This window comes from Rhipicephalus microplus, unplaced genomic scaffold, assembly GCF_043290135.1.
Source record: "Rhipicephalus microplus isolate Deutch F79 unplaced genomic scaffold, USDA_Rmic scaffold_48, whole genome shotgun sequence".
In the NCBI taxonomy this organism is placed as follows: Eukaryota; Metazoa; Arthropoda; class Arachnida; order Ixodida; family Ixodidae; genus Rhipicephalus; species Rhipicephalus microplus.
The window spans coordinates 879,724-899,830 of NW_027464621.1; the positions used below are offsets into that span (position 1 = coordinate 879,724).

The 20,107-nt window shown below is 45.1% G+C and overlaps 1 protein-coding gene across 3 annotated transcripts in view; it reads left to right on the forward strand.

Moving 5' to 3' along the window:
• Positions 1–20,107, forward strand: part of LOC119176980 (enhancer of mRNA-decapping protein 4) — a 311,927-nt gene that overhangs the window by 149,961 nt on the left and 141,859 nt on the right. For all 3 annotated transcript variants that reach the window (XM_075884808.1, XM_075884809.1, XM_075884810.1), the window contains exon 13: positions 11,430–11,520. In XM_075884808.1, coding sequence (XP_075740923.1) covers positions 11,430–11,520 — 91 coding nt within the window. The remainder of the gene's footprint in view (positions 1–11,429; positions 11,521–20,107) is intronic.

The following is a 20,107-nucleotide window of genomic DNA, read 5'->3' on the forward strand; positions in this document are numbered from 1 at the left end:
AGCAAACTTCACTAGACTACTGTAAAGGTCTAAAAGGATACTGGAAGTCACGTTCAAAGATGAAAAGATGCGAGAATGTAGCAGATAGTGCTAACATCCCGCCACACCTGATTTCATACTACTGCTTAAACTCCAACTTAACACTGGTAGAGAATGAGTCCATGACTCCACATAAGTTACTACACTCGACATACTACCCACAACTACCTAGCAAAGACGAGATGACCCTGGAAATAAGTTGTCATTTTGGTTATACATTATCAAGACTTTTGTGTTTTTTACATGATGCAATTGCTGCATTATCATGAAAAGTATTACCTCGTTCTTAAGTCCCTGAAATAATGCTAAAAAAAGCACTGTTGGCACATAAATAAACAAGCAGATATGCACTAGCATGTTCTCAATCCCGACTACATATCACAGCAGACATTGCCTTTTACCAAGCTTGACAGCATTTGGAAATGCTTTTTAAAGCCACTAATCTGTTTGCTTTGCTGCAGTTGCGAATTCGCACGAGGAACAAGTAAACACAAAGTGCTTCATATGACAAATTTCAACTAGTGAAAAGCGACCTCGACCCACAACACAGTTTAGGTACACAGCTATTCACATTCTCCAATAAATCAGTCTGTCACGTGGCTTTGCGAGCATTCGCTCCTACATACCCAAACTGTGAACCACGCGTGCAGTAGTATAGACCTTTTCACGAACGGCTGCTCCTTGGGTGCTGCCCAAGTCCTCTCCGGCCTGCACTATAAATAGGCGTGACTCCCCCCCCCCCCCCTCAATTGCACTGCCAAGGCAGTGATGTCAGCCATTGTACTCTCATGCGCAGCCCAGCATGGCCGCATTTTTTCTCCCTTGTGAGTAGTTTTATATATAAGCGAGCTTGTACACATGGGACAGCATACATGAAGTTCAAGCTTATGGATAACCATTTTGTGTAGGGTAATCGTATGTATATACAACCAAATGCAAAAATGCCTAACAATGAAATTTCGCACGTCACCTATCTATCGCTGCAGATAGCAGATGTGGTTAATGTTTGCCATTGATGATTATAGCAACTCAACACACTAAACATTATTTATTAATTAGTTAATGGCGATGTTAATGAGTTTCATTAGCTTGGAAAGGTGTGTACTGAAGTGGCTCTACATGCCACACACCTCATTAACCTGGCTGTAAAGCCACTGAATCAAGCAAATGTGGCAGGCCATTCTTACAAAAAGCAGAAAAAATTACAAGGCACTTTATTCAGCAAAGCATGCAAAAAGTTTATTCTTGAGTTAACTACTACACGCTATGCATTAAATATCACTTCAGTTGGGTGCTCGAGCTGCCTATTCAGACGCCGCGGAAGCCTCGGGGAGGGCATTGTTAACTCCCCCAAGATTGCCCGCTTCGTGGTCGTTCGAAGCAAAGACATGAGGCGAAAGAAGTGTTTAGGGCTGTTCCATCATGCGGAAGCACCTTTGCCCCTTCGGTGCCTTGGATGGATCGCTACCTTTGTCCTTCGGTGCATTGGATGGATCGCTACTGTGCGGCGAGGGCACGAGCGAGTGGGTTTCGATAAGATGGCGATAGCACGGTGATGGTTTCAATGAGCGAAGAGGCTTCGACTGTCAACGTGAAGTGCCTCCGCGACACCTTCAGCACAGACAGCAGCAAGCAACTAATACGTTGTGGATTGTCGTATTAGTTCCCTTACTGTAGCTGATGAGCCACTCGTGCGCATCTGTCTGTGCAGAGGTCGACGACGAGGCAGTTCACGTCAGGTGGGCAGGCCGAACTGGTGTCTATTTCTCACGTAAATGTTCGCGTGGCTGCCATGACATTCATAACAGTGTCGTTGACCGAAACGCGCTGCACATTTGCTGTGCTGGCGTCTAATTGAGACGATGAACTTCTGCCATGAGAGTCGGAATCGCGTTTCTGCAAGGGCCGTTGGAACTGGTATGGTGTGTGACATAAGCGCAATGCACGTGACCGAACGTTAGATGGTAATTTCGAACTTTAATTCGCACATGAGTGTCGACCACGCCAGAAGGGGCGCGAATGATGTGGTGGTTGATTGAATAAAAAAACAAAAACAGTTACTCTTCTGCAACTCTTGCGGGTAGTTCGGTTCAGCTCACCTCTTACAGAGAGGGACGCCGAAAGGCAGAAGGAAAAAGGTAGAGAAAGAGTGTGGCAGCAGGTTGTGGGTGCTTCCGTACGGTGGAACAGCCGCGAAAACTCCGCACATTCCATCGCGGGCGCGTGCGGGCGTCACCTGAGGTAACTTACGGCGCGCGCGTCACCTACATAGAGGAACCAATAGCGCGCGAGCAATCCTGACGCTGGCGCTGGCATCCTTCTCGCACTCTTTCTTTTCTCTCTTTCGTGCGATGCGGGGCCAGCAATTCCAAATACGCATCCAGGACATGCCTGTGATGAAAACACCGAAGAAAGGATATCAGTGTCCTCAAGCCTGTTCCCGTGGAGTGAAGAATCTCCAGCGGAGCCTTGTACGTTTTCGTAATGTCCACAAGCATCTTCATGGTCGCTGAAACACCCGCCCCCATGTCGGAAGGCAGCATTGTCGTCGTGTAGTGATTTTCACCAAACTTGCGCTTCCTTGTCTTCTGAACTCTGCACTTAGCCATGCTGGTCTTAATATAGTCCAAGTTGCCCGAGAATACTCACGTTCCAGCGTTGACACATGGAAGAAATGCACAACGATTCCTGACGTCACCCAGCCAAGGTAAATGACAAACATTACACGAGCATTTTGCGTCCCCCTTGTGGCGGTTTTTAGAGATTTCAGTGATCCCACTCCTGCGCCAAAGTGCGCCAAGTCAGATTTGCTGCACCATCCTGATAGTATGAACGTAAATTGTGCCATACTGTGCGAAAGTCAGATTTGAGAGCATCTATCACTGGTAATACCCGCGTCAAGGATTTGAAGTTAGCTGCTCCAAAGTGCTCCAAAATGAGTATTTCGCTGCTCTAAAAATGACTGCAAATCGGAAGACATCGGTGGCATCATTGAGATTTGAAAACAATTAGAAGCACAAACTTATATACAGTCGAACCCCACTATAACGAGCATCGCTTCAACGAAATTTTTGCTACAACGAAAAATTCACGGTTCCCCATCAGCGCTCCATAGGAGTCAATGCATAAATATTGTCGCCACAACGAACACTTTTTCTTCTGCCGTCCCTCTTCAACGAAATTTCAGATGCAATTGCAGGCTCAGATATTTATTGGTATACAGCAAACCCAATCTTTAACATTTTGATGCATTTTCAGAACCTGAAAAATGTGTCAAAAAGTCTAAAACACATGTTGGCACCACCAGAAACCACCGCTGTTCAACAAGCATCCGAAGCTGAAGCTCAGTTCTTGGTTTCCTTCATGCATGTCGCAGCTGCTGGGTGCAACCGCGGAACAATGCCTTTTTAGATTTCAATGCTTATCATTTTGTTCGCGCTTGGCCTGTTTGTTACCTAATCAGAGCGGCTGTTCGTCCGCATTATCAACAAAATCAGCTAGCTGCGAGTAATGGGTGATAAGAATCGCATAGAATAATGCAAAAGTCACCGCTCCACAATACCCCGCCTCCCTTTCGGCGTTGTCGGATACACTTTGACAGCGGACAGTCTGGTGTTAATGTGTTAATGCGACTTTTTGGTACGTTCACGAAAGCAGTTGTAGGCATTGTTTCAGCGTGCTTTTCACCATGGCCTCGCTATGCGTCACTGAGAATCGCGTCGTAACGCTGCTGTGAAAGGATAGAAAGCAGCGGACACTCTTTGAACTTTGAGAATAATCATTCCTTTGTTTTCCTAGCTCAGATCAGCTATATTTTTGTTATTTCACTACAACGAAATTTTCGCTTCAACGAAATATTTTCCACACTTCGTGAGATTCGTTGTAGCGAGATTCAACTGTATAATGACATCCTCTTATGTAACAGTCATAAAATTTATGAAGTATTTTGTATGTTATTAATATAGACGAAAACACTTTTGTAACCAATGCATTGTGGTTTCGGTTTTTAGTATACGAGCATGGGGTATAGAAATCCAGCTGTAACTCGCAAATTAATGATGGTAGGTAGATAATCTTTGTTGCTACATATTTTTGAGTGTTCGGACGTGCAGAAAAAACGGAAACAAAAGAATCGATCTCATTGGAGGTGGCGTACCACCTTTCCTCCTGGACATGGCACTATGATGTTATTCTAGTACACTAACCTAAAGTGCAGGAGCTTTCAAGATAAGGAGTGTTCTTAAAACTGCTGGCTATATATAGGACAATCTTTGTTTTATTGATTGATATGAGACAAAATCGTAGCCCAAATCAGCATTTTTTTTCATGACTTCTTCAGTTACTCAGAAATCGCGTCACCTTGGCCCTTAAGGGGGGACACGGGTTTTAAAAGCCGAAAAATCGTCAAAAAGTTGATTTTTTGGAAATGGCAGTTTTGCTATTTCCATCCAATATTCTACCATTTCGCCAAGTTTTATGCAGTTTGAAACGATATCTTAGCCGTAATATCAATTTTAGCACCAGTGCCAGCTAAATATGAGCCAAGAATTTGGTAAATAAAGCGCCTTTTCCGTGACACGCGACGGCCGTCATATTTGTCCGACAGCCGCGAATCATATATCGTTTGAAAGCGCAGCCTCTCGTCTTGATTTTCGCGCCATTTTCGGCTCCGAGCGCGCGTTGGCTGTGAAGATATCCCGATTCAAAAAGAAGTCCCAACACGCGCAGTAATTGGCCAGTTACGGCACGTGACCCGCAGCGGGTCACGCCATTGGCCTGACAGGCATCGTCTGCATCACTCCGCGGCGACTGTGCGCACACCGTACGCGTCAACTGGTTTTCGCACGTGAGCAACGATGTCGACGCCGTCGCCGAAGTTCGCTACGAAGTACAAATTCGGAACAAAAAGGAAGAGGAAGACTCCGTACAACTTCCAGAAATGCGCTGCTGTGCCACCACCAGTTCCTGACCATGTCGAGCGGCGCCGATGCGGGCGTGTTAGGCCTAGTCCCCCAAAGCGCTCTTGACAACCGCCGCGGGTCTTCGTCGTCGTTTCGGCACGACACTGCAATGTTGCAGCCAGAAGATTTGCGGCGTATAGAGAGTGAAGCTCAAGAAAAACTTAATGTACTTGCTTCAACTCCTGCTACTGCCCGAAAATCTGACTTTTTGGATCGTGATGACGCTGCCACACAAGCTAGCAACGATCTCGCTACAAGTTTTTTCATCGCTAGTTACGACTCGATGAACGCGCTGCTGGCGTCTACCAGTTGCAAGTGTACAATTTGTGGTGGTAACCTCACGGTGCGAAAAGGTGAGCGGGATTTTGGCCTTGCTGTGAAGTTTGTTGCCGAATGTGCGATCTGCGGCGATAATGTGCAGGGATGGAGCTCGCCGCGCGTGAGCGGCAAAGCAAAGCTCAGGCCTTTTGTCATAAACATCCTTGCGGAGCGTGCAATGCAGAGCACCGGAAACGGGCAAACCGCAATGAACGACATTTTTGCGGCGATGAACATTTCGGAGAGAGGAATGCACAATAAAACATGGCAGGGACACTTGAAAACGAAACTCGTCCCCGCGGCAACCGATGGGGCAGAAAAGTTGATGGGGACATGTGCACAATTAGTGCGCGATTTGTACCGTGACCTAAATATAAACAGCCCGGACAACATCGCTATATCGTTCGATGGCACATGGATGACGCGCGGCCACTCGTCTCATATCGGCGTCGGCACCGTAATTGAGCTCTACACAGGATTTGTGCTCGATTATGTAGTGCTCAGCAATTTCTGTGCTGGGTGCGCACGGGCACCAAAAGAAGTTGACCCTGCCTACCAGGCTTGGAAGGAGGCACACGCATGCCAGAAAAACACGGACAAAAAAGCTGGGGAGATGGAGGTGGAAGCGGCACTGATCCTCTTCCAAAGATCGCTGCAGAAGCATAAGCTGCGGTACACGACCTTGTTGTCGGATGGTGACAGCCGCGCTTACCTTGCTCTTCAAGATGCGAAAGTCTATGGATACATACCCGTGGACAAGGAAGATTGTGTTAACCACATTCACAAGAGAATGGGCACAGCACTGCGAAATCTAGTTTCCAAGCAGAAGTCCTCTGGTACAGAGAGTCTCGGTGGGAAAGGAAAGCTGACTGGTGAGCTTATCACCAAGCTCAGCAGCTACTATGGCTGGGCCTTGAAATCGCACAAAGGTGATGTCAAGGCCATGCATAAAGCAGTCATGGCCACATACTACCACATCACCTCAAACGATGTCACTTCTAACCACACTCTCTGTCCAGAGGGCCCAGATTCATGGTGCCGCCAAAACGCAGCAAAGGCCAAAGGTGAGCCTGCTCCAAAACACCGCCACAATCTGCCACCCCATGTATGTGAGGCGCTTCTTCCAGTTTACAGACGTTTGTCTGATGAATCGCTTCTTCGGCGATGCCTAAGAGGGAAGACCCAAAATAACAACGAGTGTCTCCACTCAATTATTTGGGCACTGGCGCCGAAGGAGAAACATGCATCATTGTTTGCTGTGCAAGCTGCTGTGGCAGAGGCTGTAATGAAGTTCAATTCTGGGTATGAAAAAGCTTCTACAGCCATACTTCAAGAACTTCAGCTAAACCCTGGCCAACAGTTGACCAAGCGCATGAGTGAAAAAGATCGCCACCGTGCTGAAGCATGCGCACGCAAGCATGCTTCTGCAGAAAACTTGCAGCGTGTGCTACGAAAACAACACCGAAATGACTCTAAACAGACAGACTATGTTCCTGGAGGGTACTGATGCTAGGCCATTTGTGAACATTGTAAATAGTTTGTGATTTTCTGTATTAAATATGAGCCTATTTTGTTTTTTGACGTTTTCTCAGAATGTCATTTTCGATGTTTTTGAAACTTGCCAAAGCGATATCTTGGTCTTGAGGTCACATAGAGCCACAATTCTTGTGGTGGCATGTAGCTACATATGTCTCCTACACAAATGTAGGAACAGATTTTTCAATCTAGTCTTTCTAAATTTTTATTCTTGGTACTAATTTAATCGCTTGATAGAGATATCTGGAGATTAAACTTCAAATTGCTATAAAATTGGTAATACTTGTAATATTAAAAAAGTAATCCTACATTTGTGTTAATTACACTTCATAGTATCTAGCCATATGTCAATATTAATATTCTGGCCAATAATTGCCTTTCCATTGTTCTGATAAACAATATAGGATTAATTTTAATTATCTCTGCAACTGGCCAACCAATTTCAAAAGCAATTATATTTTTGAAATCAGCTTGAAAAACTCTGTCTGGGTTACAATTTTCATTGAATTTGGTCAAGAAATATAAAAAAAAAATTTAAAACCCTCTTCCCCCCTTAATGATAGCCGCCGCTTTAATGTGTGCTGCCATGTTTGTTGGTGCAGAGCTTTTAGAGGAAGTTGTGGTGCTCCCCCTATAATTGATAAACAATGCCCCACGCACAGCTCAAGCAGTATGTGGCTCGTGCATGTTTTGTGGCTTTGATGCTATTTCTTTAGGGGCCCCAAAGCATTGGGCACCTTTATTCCGAATTGTACTACAATCATCGACAGATGGCCTGGACCAGGCCAAAAAAAAATGAGCCATAATAGTAAAATTTATTTGTATTGGTGCAGTCTAATACAAAGATTTCCAATATTGCCCTGCTTCTTGCTGTGCCTGCAGACAAGCATATTTGCTTAATTTGGGCTGCAGTAATGTCTGTGCGTTGGCAGTGGCAATCGTTGCCGTCATTTGTTGCGGGTGTCGCGAAGAATGGCCCTGCGATATCATGCACACTAAATTTGAAGCAGATCACAAAAAGTTTCACACAATGTCTGGATTGGTTGGTGGGTTTTAATGATCCGGTAGTGGAGGGCTTCAGGTTCTTGAGACTGCGGTGACATTATGCAGTATGCAAGCCTTCAAGAGCATTTCTCATTCAACTGTCGTGACTGCAATAGAACCCGCATGTTGTTTCAGATCAGCAGCCGACCACCTCAATCTCTGAGCAACCACAACAGTAGAGAACATGTGATGTGCACATCCTGAAAACGCTTTTATGGCGTACAGTTGATTGTGAATATATCGAACAAACATATATTGAATTTTTGGGTATATCGAACTCGTAAGTTATCCCCTTGAAATTCCTTTGTAAAATTATAGAAATTTGCACGTTTATATCGAACGGTTTTTTTAATCCCCTTCGAATATATCGAACGCAGCGCGAGCTGGGAAGTGCGCTTCGGCACTCGCCGCGTCCCACGATTTCCGCGCGCGAGTTGGAAAATGCACTTTGGCACTCGCAACGCCCGGCGACCTCCGCGCGGCACCATGCCTCCGCCAAAACCCGAAACGCCCCTGAAAAGGTAAGGGTGAGAGGGCTCGGACTGGACAATGTCTAACTCACGGAACAGCTTTTTTTTTTTTCATTTCTCTTTGTCTCTCACATGCTTTCTCCGCGTACCCGTCGGCTCAGAGAACAGGAATGAAAGAGCCGACGTCCTCCTTCTTTCCCCTTTTCTTTCATTTTTTGTTACTGTTTTGCAAGTTTGATCAGCCAGCCACAGCTCGCCCCTTTTGCTGTTGCCCTCGCAGGTGGCCATTGCCTCATGAGTGCCTTTTTGTTTCCGTTATGTGCAGCATTTATTTCTCTTTTGCGTGTGTGGTGTGCGAAGTTGCTGCGGACTCCTTGAATTGTCGACTTTCGTGTAGCTATGGCCAGCGTCAAGAAGCGCCAGACCCGTGACTTGGCGACGAAGTTGAAGGCGTGTAGAGATGGGGGATAAATGGTCGGCCACTGCGGACGACTTGGGATACGCCGGAGTACTCGGAGTACCTTGTTTAAGAACAAAGCAGATATCAAGGCAAAAGTGGCGGAGCCGCCAATGTCGGGAGCCTGTCATGGGCACCCTTTTGCCCACCGGAATGTAAAAAAAGCTGTCTATGCCTGGTTGTTAGAAGTTCGCGCGAAGAACATTCCGGTGGATGGCTCGATGCTGATGGCCAAGGCCAAATGGTTTGCCACCGCACTCGGTGAAACACCTTCGCCGTCGACACATAGTTGCTTCACCGATTTAAGCAGCGCTGTAACATCGTTGGCAAAATCATGCCTGGTGAAAGCAAAGCTGTCAGCAGCCAGGACATCTAGGAGCGAATGATGACGGAGTGGCCGCAAATTTCCACGAAGTTTTCTACCACGGAGATCTGCAATGCGTGGCGAGACATCAAGATGGACACAGTGGTCTACCGCTTCACCAAGGCAGGCTTCAAGAAGGCAGAACTTGCGGAAACCGAGACGACGACAACACCTGCGTAGATGAGGCGTTTCAGAAGTTGTGGTAGCAGTTCCACACGAAGTGTCTGCGGACGATTTCGTGGAAGCGGGCTACAATGTACAGGCCATTGCGAGCCTTGCTGAGGAGGACATAGTAGCTGCGGTTGCAGGGACCCAGCATGCCCAGGCCGACAGCTCATGTGATGAGGAGGGTCGTCCGGACGAGGCACTGTCTACACGCGCGTACACTTTATCTGAAGTGGTGGCAGCGTTCGGCGTCATTCATAATTGTACTGACCACACGGGGGGCCACATCTGGACAGCCTTAATAAGATCGAGACTAGCGTCAACAACTTCATTTTAAAACCGAAAAGCCGACCAAGTTGAGCGTTTTTTTTTAACGCAAACAAATCATTCTGTGTCCGCGTGTTTGCAAAATTAGTTGTCATTCTTGATTGCACCTATTGTAGGTGATGGTCCGCTACACGTAAGCTCTCTGGGCCTGTATTTTTTGTATCAAATTTTTATATATCAAACTAATTCGTGATCTCTTTCGAGTTCGATATATATGTGTTCGACTGTATTCGGTTGGCCGCTCTGGCCCTCTGGCTCAGGGTCGCTCGGAGTCAGAGCAGCCATGTGATTGGCTGGCTTGTGTCACGTGATCCGTTTTCTGTGTCCGATCGTGCCACGCTCTTACTTCGAAGTTAGAGCAGTCGGGAGCGCTTTGAGTCAGAGGTTGACACTCCGAAAGAACCAACTGAAGGTAGTCCGAGCGCTCCAATTCGACCAACTTAAGGCACAGCCACTTTTTGAGCGCTCTGAAACACCCAACTGAATGCGTCATTAACATACCACCAACTTGACTGCTTGCAGAATATCAACCACAGTAACAAATTACCACCAACACGACTGCATGCAGAATGACAACCACAGTAACAAACCGTAGTAATTGTGATATGACTGACTGTAAAAAAAAAAAAAAAGTTTAATCCCTTGTAGTGTTCTGTCAGCTAAAAAGCGGGTGTGGCCTCGAAAATGGGAAGGTTGTGCACATTCGCAGTCTTGGAGGCTGCAAACTGGCCTGCGAAAGCCAAACTTTACCACGTCAACAGAAATTCTATCATGGCAGCTTTTGATATTGAGTGGCATAGCTTGAAATAAGCAATTTTGTGCCATCAAAATTGAGCTTCTAGTATATATCTGTCTCATAAAGAATGTATTAGTTCTGTGGAGATGTTGATAGTGCATTCATAAAGTTCGAAGTATCCATCCAGTATGTATTTGAGGAGTCCGAAAAATTTGTTGGCGACTAGTTGGTGTGAATGTTGCAGTTGGACACTGTTCATGAATAATTATAAGCACTGTAAAGCCAAATGAAACATGCAGAATAATTTTGTAATATAAATAACAAACCTTGATGTAGAGAGGCACCAACAATAGTGAATGAAATGGATAGACTCGGTACTCGTTGACTTTTATCTCACTTTTGTCAAGAGCACAAAGACAGTCCTTAAGGTGGTAGGCCACCTTCAAAAGTCATTTTTTTTTTTTTTTCGCAGAATACATTTTTAGGGTTTTGTTTTTCTTGCACGCCCAAACATTCGCATATATGTTGCAACAAAAATTATCCTAGCGTCATTAGTTTGCAAGTTACAGCAAGTTTTCTATACCCTATGCTCCTATAGCAAAACCGAAACCATATTTCCAACTGTGTTTTCAGTTTTGAAAAATCGCTTTCGAAAGCAAGTGTTCTTTCGTCAATATTAATGCTATTCAAAATACTTTATGCATTTTATTGTGACTGTTATTAAGATGATGTCATTAAATACAACTTTTGGTTTGGGGTGGCTGAGTTCGATATATCCATTATCTGTCAAACTTGGTTCGAAATGAAAAAATCAATAATGCATGCGATTTCCCGCGTGATATAGGAACCGTTCGGTATAGGCAATAATTCGATATATTGAGGTTTGACTGTAGTACATCATCTATGCTGTCTAACAATGCTGTCTAAAAAAGGAGACTAAGAAGAAGATTTCAGTACGATTCACTGTCAACAGGGCAAAGCAACATATTCAAGCCACTCATCTTCCTTACAGAGCCACAGGATGCTAATGCCGCTAAGGAGGATCACAGCTCTGAGAAACTTCAGGAAGGCACCATGGTGAGCCTCCATTGGATGACGACAAAGTGAGTGTTGTTTCATGTTGTTTGGGTAATAGTCTCCTGTTAAGGTGAACTCGAAATGACCATGGACATTTGTGTCTTATCAGGAGTTTGGCTTATGAGATGTGTTCTCAAAAAAGGTGCGCTAAAACGCTAAATGCATCCAAATACAGTGAAACCCCGAATTTATGATTTAAATGGACCATGCAAAACCATTGTATTGTCCAGATGTCATGTAAACGAAAAACAAAAAATATGGGCAGTGAAGCTCAGCTTTACCGAAAAAAAAAAAAAATGCATACAGACTGCCAGCATATGCCTTTGTCACAACCCTTCCATTCTCCTAGCATTTAATTGAAAGTGGTATGAGTGAATCTGTATACAGTTGAACTCTTTTATAAGAGACATGCTCCAGGCAGCACTTGCCTTTTATATTAGATGTCTCTTACAACCAGGATACCATGTATTCATTTTCTTATTAGCCTGTATCACAGGCGCTGGATGAAATGTTGCGTTGAGCGGCTTTCTGTGGGAAAGCGCGTGTCAGCCGTAGTTGCAGTTACGGCTGATGCAGCGCGACGGGGCAGCGACGGGAAACAGGTGGTGATAGCTCATTCGGGGCAGCAGCCTCGAATGAGCTGATGACATATAGCGTATTTAGTAGAATACGTAGGCGCTATCTAGTTTAGAAACCAATTGAATTTCAGTGTGCGTGCTGAGCACCCGATTTTTTTTTTTCCCCAGAACCAGCCTCTTGCTTTGAGGTTTACAAAAAAAAATCACATTGCATGTAGCAGAATTATATGGCGCCGATTGTGTGACAAAGGGGTTCTATTCATTTCATGCAGTTAGTTTCTTATATTAACGCATTTCGATTTCTGTACGGTTTCTCCTGCACCTGCACATTTCCTCAGCCGGAATGCTTGACAACTATTTTTTTGGACACTTGACAATAGAGGTTCATAGTTTTCATACACTGTGAGTGTATGAAAAAAACAACTTGGTATCTTTTTAATGTTGTCATGATAGTGTAGTGAAAAGTATTTCAGCTTCAAACTCTGGATAAAAGTGGTTTCTGCAAACGTGGGGACACGCTCCTCATAAGATTTTTGAAAAGGCTGCGAAAGTATACCTCAATAGAAGTGGAATTCAAATTTCTTGATAGTTCTTAACAGGCTGGACAGTGTGTGTGTGTGTGTGTGTGTGTGTGTGTGTGTGTGTGTGTGTGTGTGTGTGTGTGTGTGTGTGTGTGTGTGTGTGTGTGTGTGCGCGCGCGCGCGTGCGTGCGTGCGTGCATCTGTGTGTGTGTGTGCGTGTGTGTGTGTGTGTGTGTAATAGCCTGAACTAATGACAAAGGTGCCACGTGCTTAGAGGCAGGCATTAGAAGAAAACTAGAGATAAGCCAGGAATTAGAAAAAAAAACTAGAAATGAGAAAAAAAGGAAAGTGGGAGGTGTATATAAGCCACTCCACGCCAGTGTGTATGTGTGGAGTGGCTTGTATCTTGAGCAATGACGCTGACAATAATAGGCCTCAACTCTGCAAAAAAAAAAAAAGTTGAACTTGCAGGTATAAACTCAAGCTATATTTAGTGGCAAGCTATATTTAGGGAGTGGGATTCCTTATCCACAGAAACATAGCTGGCAACATAGAGGAATACTATAGCATTAATGAAAGGGTGGCAGGTGTCGTAATTAAGCTCAATTAAAGATACAAGATGAAGGTCGTACAGGCTTACGCGCCTACATCTAGCCATGATGTCGTGTTGAGAGCTTCTATGATGTCGTGGAATCGGCAATGAATAAGGTAAAAACACAGTATACTATACCGATAGGAGGCTTCAATGTTAAGGTAGGAAAGAAGCAGGCTGGACACCAGGCAGTAGGAGATTACAGCATCAGTACTAAAAATGCTAGAGAATAGCTATTAGTAGAATTCACAGAAAGCAATAACTTACGGATCTGAGGCAAACGTTCGAGTCTGTGTGCAGTTCTGCAAATGACCACAAACATTCGAACTTTCTCAATGGAAGGGGTGCGTGAGCTTTTTTATGAAAATGAAGATGAGTACCACATGGCATAGCGGGATAATGCACGACACGACGCTACAGCGTTCGGAAATAACCAGAACTAATGACAAAGTTGTCACAGGCTTAAAGGCCGGCATTTGAAGAAAACTATAGATAAGTCGAGAATTACGTATAAAAAAAAACGAAATATAAGAGAAAACAGCAAAGGGGCGTCACGACTCCTGAATAAAACGTTTGCAGCCAGCGGCTATGCTGATATGAATGTTAACATATGCTTGTTGAGTGCAGAATGAAGCACCTTTTGTGTGTGAGTGTCTTAATATGCACTCACTCGGATATTCTCCCTGCGAAATCTCAGCGACGCCACTGTGAAGCAATTGTCAACTCCTCTTCTTATACAAAGATGCAAAAAGTAAAAAAAAAAAAACTAAAGTATGCCTGGGTCAGCCTTGAATTGAGAATAAGGTAATTTCATGCATTTTTTCAGATTATGTGTTTATTGTTGAATGTAAGGTAGAAATATTTGCATTATTATGAGAACTAACTGACTGAAAGAGACAAAAACATTCAAAAACGCAGGAAGACAAGCAGTTATGTTCGCACACATGCTAAGTACAGCCGAATACGGTTATATCGAACCCGCATATATCGAATTTTCGGGTAAATGGAACTCGTAAGTTATCCCCTTGAAATTTCTTTGTAGAAGTATAGAAAATCGCACATTTATATCGAACGGTATTTTACCCGCCTTTGCATATATCGAACGCCGCGCGAGCTGGAAGGTGCATTTCGGAACTCGCCGCGCCCTGCGATTTTTGCGACAGCGCGGCTCCGCGCACGAGTTGGAAGGTGGGTTTTGGCACTCGCATGCCATGCGACCTCCGCTACGTACCTCACGTCCGCCAAAACCTGAACTGCTTGAAAGAAGGTAAGGGCGAGAGGGCTCAGACAGCACTATCTCCAACTTGTGAAATGGTGCTTTTTTTTTCCGTTTCTCTTTTTCTCTCTCATGTTTTCTCCACGTATTCGTTGGCTCGGAGAGCAGGAACCAGGGAGCAGACGTCGCCCCTTTTTTCGCCTTTTCTTTAATTTTTTGTTGCGGTTGTACGAGGTTTTGCTCATGCTAGAGTGTACTTGAACAGGGGAGTGCTCGGAACGGCCGCAGCACCAATGCATCAAAAGTGAAGCCCAAACAGGGTCAGCATGTTTGTGGTGCTGCGATCGGTAGTCTGCAGTGTGTTGTCGTTTTAAGAGTTGTGCGGGGCTTTTTCGAAGTGGTTGAGGTGTAGAATGCTCACCTCCCGCTCCAAAGACCCATGTTTGAATCGCAGGTGTGGATTGTAAGTTTTTTTTTTATTTTTTAGTTTCATTCGTATAGGTTATTGGTTTGCTTTTTTTCTAAATCTAGCTTCAGTTGCTACATGTTGTTATGAAAAGTCAAGCGAAATATGAAGTAAAGAAGGAATTTGACAGCGAGCGTACTGGGGAGCCGCCGGTCAAGTCCCAGTACGCTCGCAACGACATGTTGCAACTGAAGTTAGATATAAAAAATAAAGCCAGTCAATTCACATGTGCAAGTGAAATTAACAATTAAAAAAATCCACCGTCCACAGCTGCAATTCAAACCTGGGTGTTTTGAGTGGGAAGCGAGCATTCTACTCCTCAACCGCTTCGACGGAGCCGCATGCAGCTTTTAAAACGACAAATTGCAGACTACCGATCACAGTGCCACAAGCGAATTGACCCTGTTTGGGCTTCACATTTCGGAGCTCGGTCCGGGCACTCCCCTGTTATATACACTCTACTCACACCTTTTGCTATTGCCCTCGAAGGTGGCCATCACCTTGCGAGCGCCTTGCTTCTGTATCGCGTCGCCTACTTACCGTCGCATGTGCAGCATTTCTCTTTTGCATGCCTGATGTACAAAGCCACTGGGGACTTTTTGAATTGTCGACTTCTCGTGTAGCTATGGCCAGTGTTAAGAAGTGCAACATCCTTGATGGTGCGACAAGTTTGGAAGGGTTTTCAGGGTGTTGAGGCGGGCGAGAAATGTTCGACCACTGCAGACGACTTCGGGATACCACAGACCACTCCGAGTACTTTGTTAAGAACGAAGCAGATATCAAGGTGTTATGGGCGAACTTCTGCCCACCGGAATGTAGAAAAGGCAGTCTATGCCTGGTTGTCAGAAGTGTTTGCGAAGAACATTCCAGTGGAAGGCCCGATGCTCATCACCAAAGCCGAATGGTTCGCCGCTGCACTCAGTGAAACAACTTCGCCGACAGCACCGGGTGGCTTCGCCGATTCAAGCAAATTTACTACATTGTGTGCAAAACCTATTCTGGCGAAAGCAAAGCGTCAGCAGCCAGGACATCCAGCTGTGGATGACGAAGGAGCGGCCGGAAATCTCTACCAAGGTCTTTTTCGCCGAGATCTTCAATGCTTGTCGAGATGTGAAGACGGAAACAGTGGTCAACTGCTTCCGCAAGGCAGGCTTCGAGACGGCGTAACTTGTGGAAACCGGTGAAGAAGACACTGACGAGCGCATAGAAGACGTGTTTCGTGAGTTGTCGGCCCGCTTTCTGGCAGCAGTTCCACACGAAGTGTCTGCGGCTGACTTCGTGGAAGTGTACTGCAATGTCCAAGCCGTTGCAAGCCTCGCTGGCGAGGATGGAGTAGCTGCCGTCACAGGGACCCAGGATGCCCAGGCCAACAGCTCAAGTGATGAGGATCGTCCGGACGTGATGCTGGCTACATGGGCGTACTTCGCCGCTAAAGTGGCAGCAGCATTTAGCATCATTCGCCGTTGTATTGGCCACATGAACAGAACTGGGCCGTCGCACCTAGACAGCCTTGATAAGATCGAGACTAGCATCTTCAACTTCAACTCAAAAACGAAGATGCAGGCTGAGATAAGCGATTGTTTTCACACAAATAATTCATTCTGTTGCGGCTTGTGTGCGGAATTAGTTTTCATTAATGCACCTATTGCAAGTGATGATCGACTTCAGGTAAACTCTCGGGGCTTCTATTTTTTTATATTGAATTTCTCGTATATCAAATTAATTTGCGATCCCTTTCGAGTTTGATATATCCGTGTTTCGGCTGTATTATTTTGTGCCTTTTGCATCAGATACTGAATTGTATGAATTCTATAGACGTGTTTGGAGGAAGCAAAAAGTCTCATCTTATTTTGTGTTAAATGAACAGGGGCAACTGCGATTTCTGAGGTTACTTATTAAAAGTGAAATGACAAAATCTGAAGCAAAGTTTACTGAAGCGACATACTCAAGGTTACTATAATCAATTTGGATGCATTATAAAGGTGCAGCTCTTTCGGATCTTCGGATCGGTTAGTTGTGATCTTGTAGGGTCCGAGTAAAATGTGCTCACAATTCTTACTTCCGCGAAAACTGATCGATGTGCAAGTTTCCATTTCGGGTAAGACAATACCAAAAATTTGCAAGGGCTGCAGGTATCTAAAAGCAAGGTTGATAATTACTGGGTGGGGACACGTGAGATAAATATTAAAAGAAGATTTCGCGGGTCACACAAAGATGCATGTGCTCAATCGTAACTACCGCAAGAGCGCTGCGCATGCAATTCATTGGGCACTCCTCCCTAAGTAACTAGACCTGTCACGCCAGTTTCGGAGTATGCCGTGGGCTGTACCCGTGCGCTTATTCATCTAGCGGCCGTGCCCGTATTTTACTGTAGGCACACTGGTGTCTCTTACACTCATTTATCTCTTTTACCAGTGTCTTTTATAAAGTGGTTATAAAATAGCCTGGGTATGAAAACGAAACCAAAATTGCATTGGCAACAGTTAAAAGAGTAAAATGGAGTGTCGTCGCGTCGCATAATGGCGGCAGAGCACCATTTGTTATCAGTTTGTGTAGGATGATTTCGTGCACAACTGAGTCGGGCTCGTTGCATTGGTTCCCTTGTGATGTACTGCAAGTGCCCAAAATAAAAGGTAAATCATCAGTAGCATGTCAATTAGGAGATCTGAAGCTATTATGTGTAGGTAAACCTTTGCGCCCCCCCCCCCCCCCCTGTCCTGTGATACTCCTGTGATCAAGGCCTATCTAAAGTGATCTTGAAGCCGACGATAGTACTGTATTACAGAAGAAATTGAACTGCTGGGGTAACAAATTTTTATTCTATTAAGGGATACTGTACCTGGCTCGTTTTCTTTTTTTTTCTAATCATCAGCATAGAGACTCATTAGTTTTTCTTTAACACGACAAATATTTTGTGGCTGTCAAATTTCAGTAAAGAATTATTCTTTTTTTTCTATTTCTATGGAGGTTTTTCCAGGACCACGGTGTATATGCCAACTGATTTTCTTGGCCTGGCAGGGATGGACGGCTACACAGTCACAATAATCGAGCAGTAAAAAAAAATTGGCCCAAATCTACATGTTACACTGTAAATGTCGTTGAAAGGGATAGTGTTGCGTCTGGAGAGTGAACAAAACGTTAATTCAATGTTCTGCGCAAGAAAATCGGTGAATGGTATTCTGCAGGTGCTGCGTTAGAGTTAGAGTACCTTGAGCGTGTGGCGGAGGCGAACGAGCGCATCTAGGCACGTTAGACACAAGTGCCATCTGGCAGTTATCTTCGAAAACGAAGGCGTGCAGCCCGCGGAAAAAGATGCGCGCCAGTCTCGGAGGTGATAAGGTGTAGAATGTAAAACGATGGGTAGGTGCCACCACCCTGACGTCGTAGCAAAGCGTTGGAAACACCTTTTTGAACATCGCGTTGCACTGTCAGCGCAGCGCGATTAAACGCTGCATTCCTTAGACTTACTTGTGTGTGCCTCTTCCAGTATAAAGGCAGACATAGATAACATCGAAGCGTTGTTGTGACGCCTCAGATATGCACAATAATTGCTTTTTAATTGACAATCGTACAACTATGAACGCTAAACCTTCAGCAATATTGGTGGGCGCTGCAGATGGGGTTGGCCGTTTGGTGACATTTGAGGTATCGTTAGGGCAGACAAACAGACAAATGTACACAGACAAATAGACAGACCAAAATTTTTCCATCGAAGGTCTCCAAGAAAGACTACAGTCTTTAAAAAAAGTGATGTGCTGTGCTTCATATTGTACTTGGGGACCAGCCGATCTCGTTGTATTTGGACTACCATTACATCGCCTGTCCGTTAAAAATATCTGCCACCGACGGTTGCAGGCGAAACAGTTCGTGGCTTCATGGAATCAAGCTAGCAAAACTTGGAAAGGTGCACGCAAGGTCTCGCTTGCTTGGTGGGATTTAGTATGGGATTCTTTTACCTCTATCAATACTGCATAGTACGAAATTCTCGAGCATTTCGCCTTCAATAAATGTTATCGCTGTGACCCTGATCGAACTCACCCGCCTGTTTCAAGTCAATTGCCGAGCTCCGTAACCACTCAGCACTACTGAAAAACCGCAAGAGCAGAGAACGTGGTGTGCAGCTCTAACACACTTTACACACCACCAACACGACCACATGTGCAGTGACAACTAAGGGGAAAAAAACGCACAGAAGAGAAAACCTACTGGCATAATAATGATGATGATAAAGCTGACTACATAGTGAAAGCTGTGTCTTGTTGATAATTTTGCCAACCAAGGAAGATTGAACACAACCTCTGTAACTGGATTGTGCGAGTTTTCATTCTTGAAGGTCTCACAATTAAGGTTTCACTGCACTTGCAAGACATAGCATGTGTTAATATTTACTATTTGTGCAGTTTGGAGTACATTGTCACATAATTTTGACTTCCCTCGGCCATACTATGTAAGAGACGTGTGTCACCACTCCACTGCATGCCCTCCGCTGTGCTCCTCTGCCCTCCTCTTTTACCTTGGTAGGCTGATGTTGATTTTCAATGGCGCAGTCGGAGCTTGTTTTGTGCTCCTTTGAAGCAAGTGTGTTCCAGTGGCAGAGTGAGGGCGGGAGTCAAGCATACCAATGAGAGAGAGAGAGTCGGAATGGATATAGAGTGAGAGTGAATCTGAAGAGCAAGAAAAGTCGCTCCGCCGAAATCAACAGAGTGGGCAAGCGCTCAGCTTAATGCGCTCTTTTTAACACAATCACCCGCGTCGGGCCGCTGCTGCTGTCGTGTGTTTTGGCAGTAATGGCGGACCATATGGCAGTCAGGGCAAATTATGTGGCATCGCTTCCTCTGCTTGATAGCGACAGCTAAACTCCTGTTCATGCACAAGCGATCATCGGATAGTGACAGCGTCACTGAAATTACCGCTTACAAGTGGTAATTCAACAGAATTTCACAGTAGAATTAACGGAATGGAATGACTACACGCAGAGTATTCTGGGAAACTCAAGGACTTCCACTTTCACTTAGCTTCCCATGCTATTTTCGGCAGCGCGGATTGTGTTCCAATCGCGGATTTGGAGCCGTTGCTTTTCGCTGGAGTTGGGTGCTCGCTCACAGAGTCTATTGCCACTTGGCCCCTAGTTACCGCGAGCGCAAGCCATGGCTGCCCACGAGAACGGAAGATGTTGTTCTGGGGCAGCGCGTGCTCTGGCTAGTTGTTGATTATTGAAGCAGCCATCTCTCCAGTTTTCG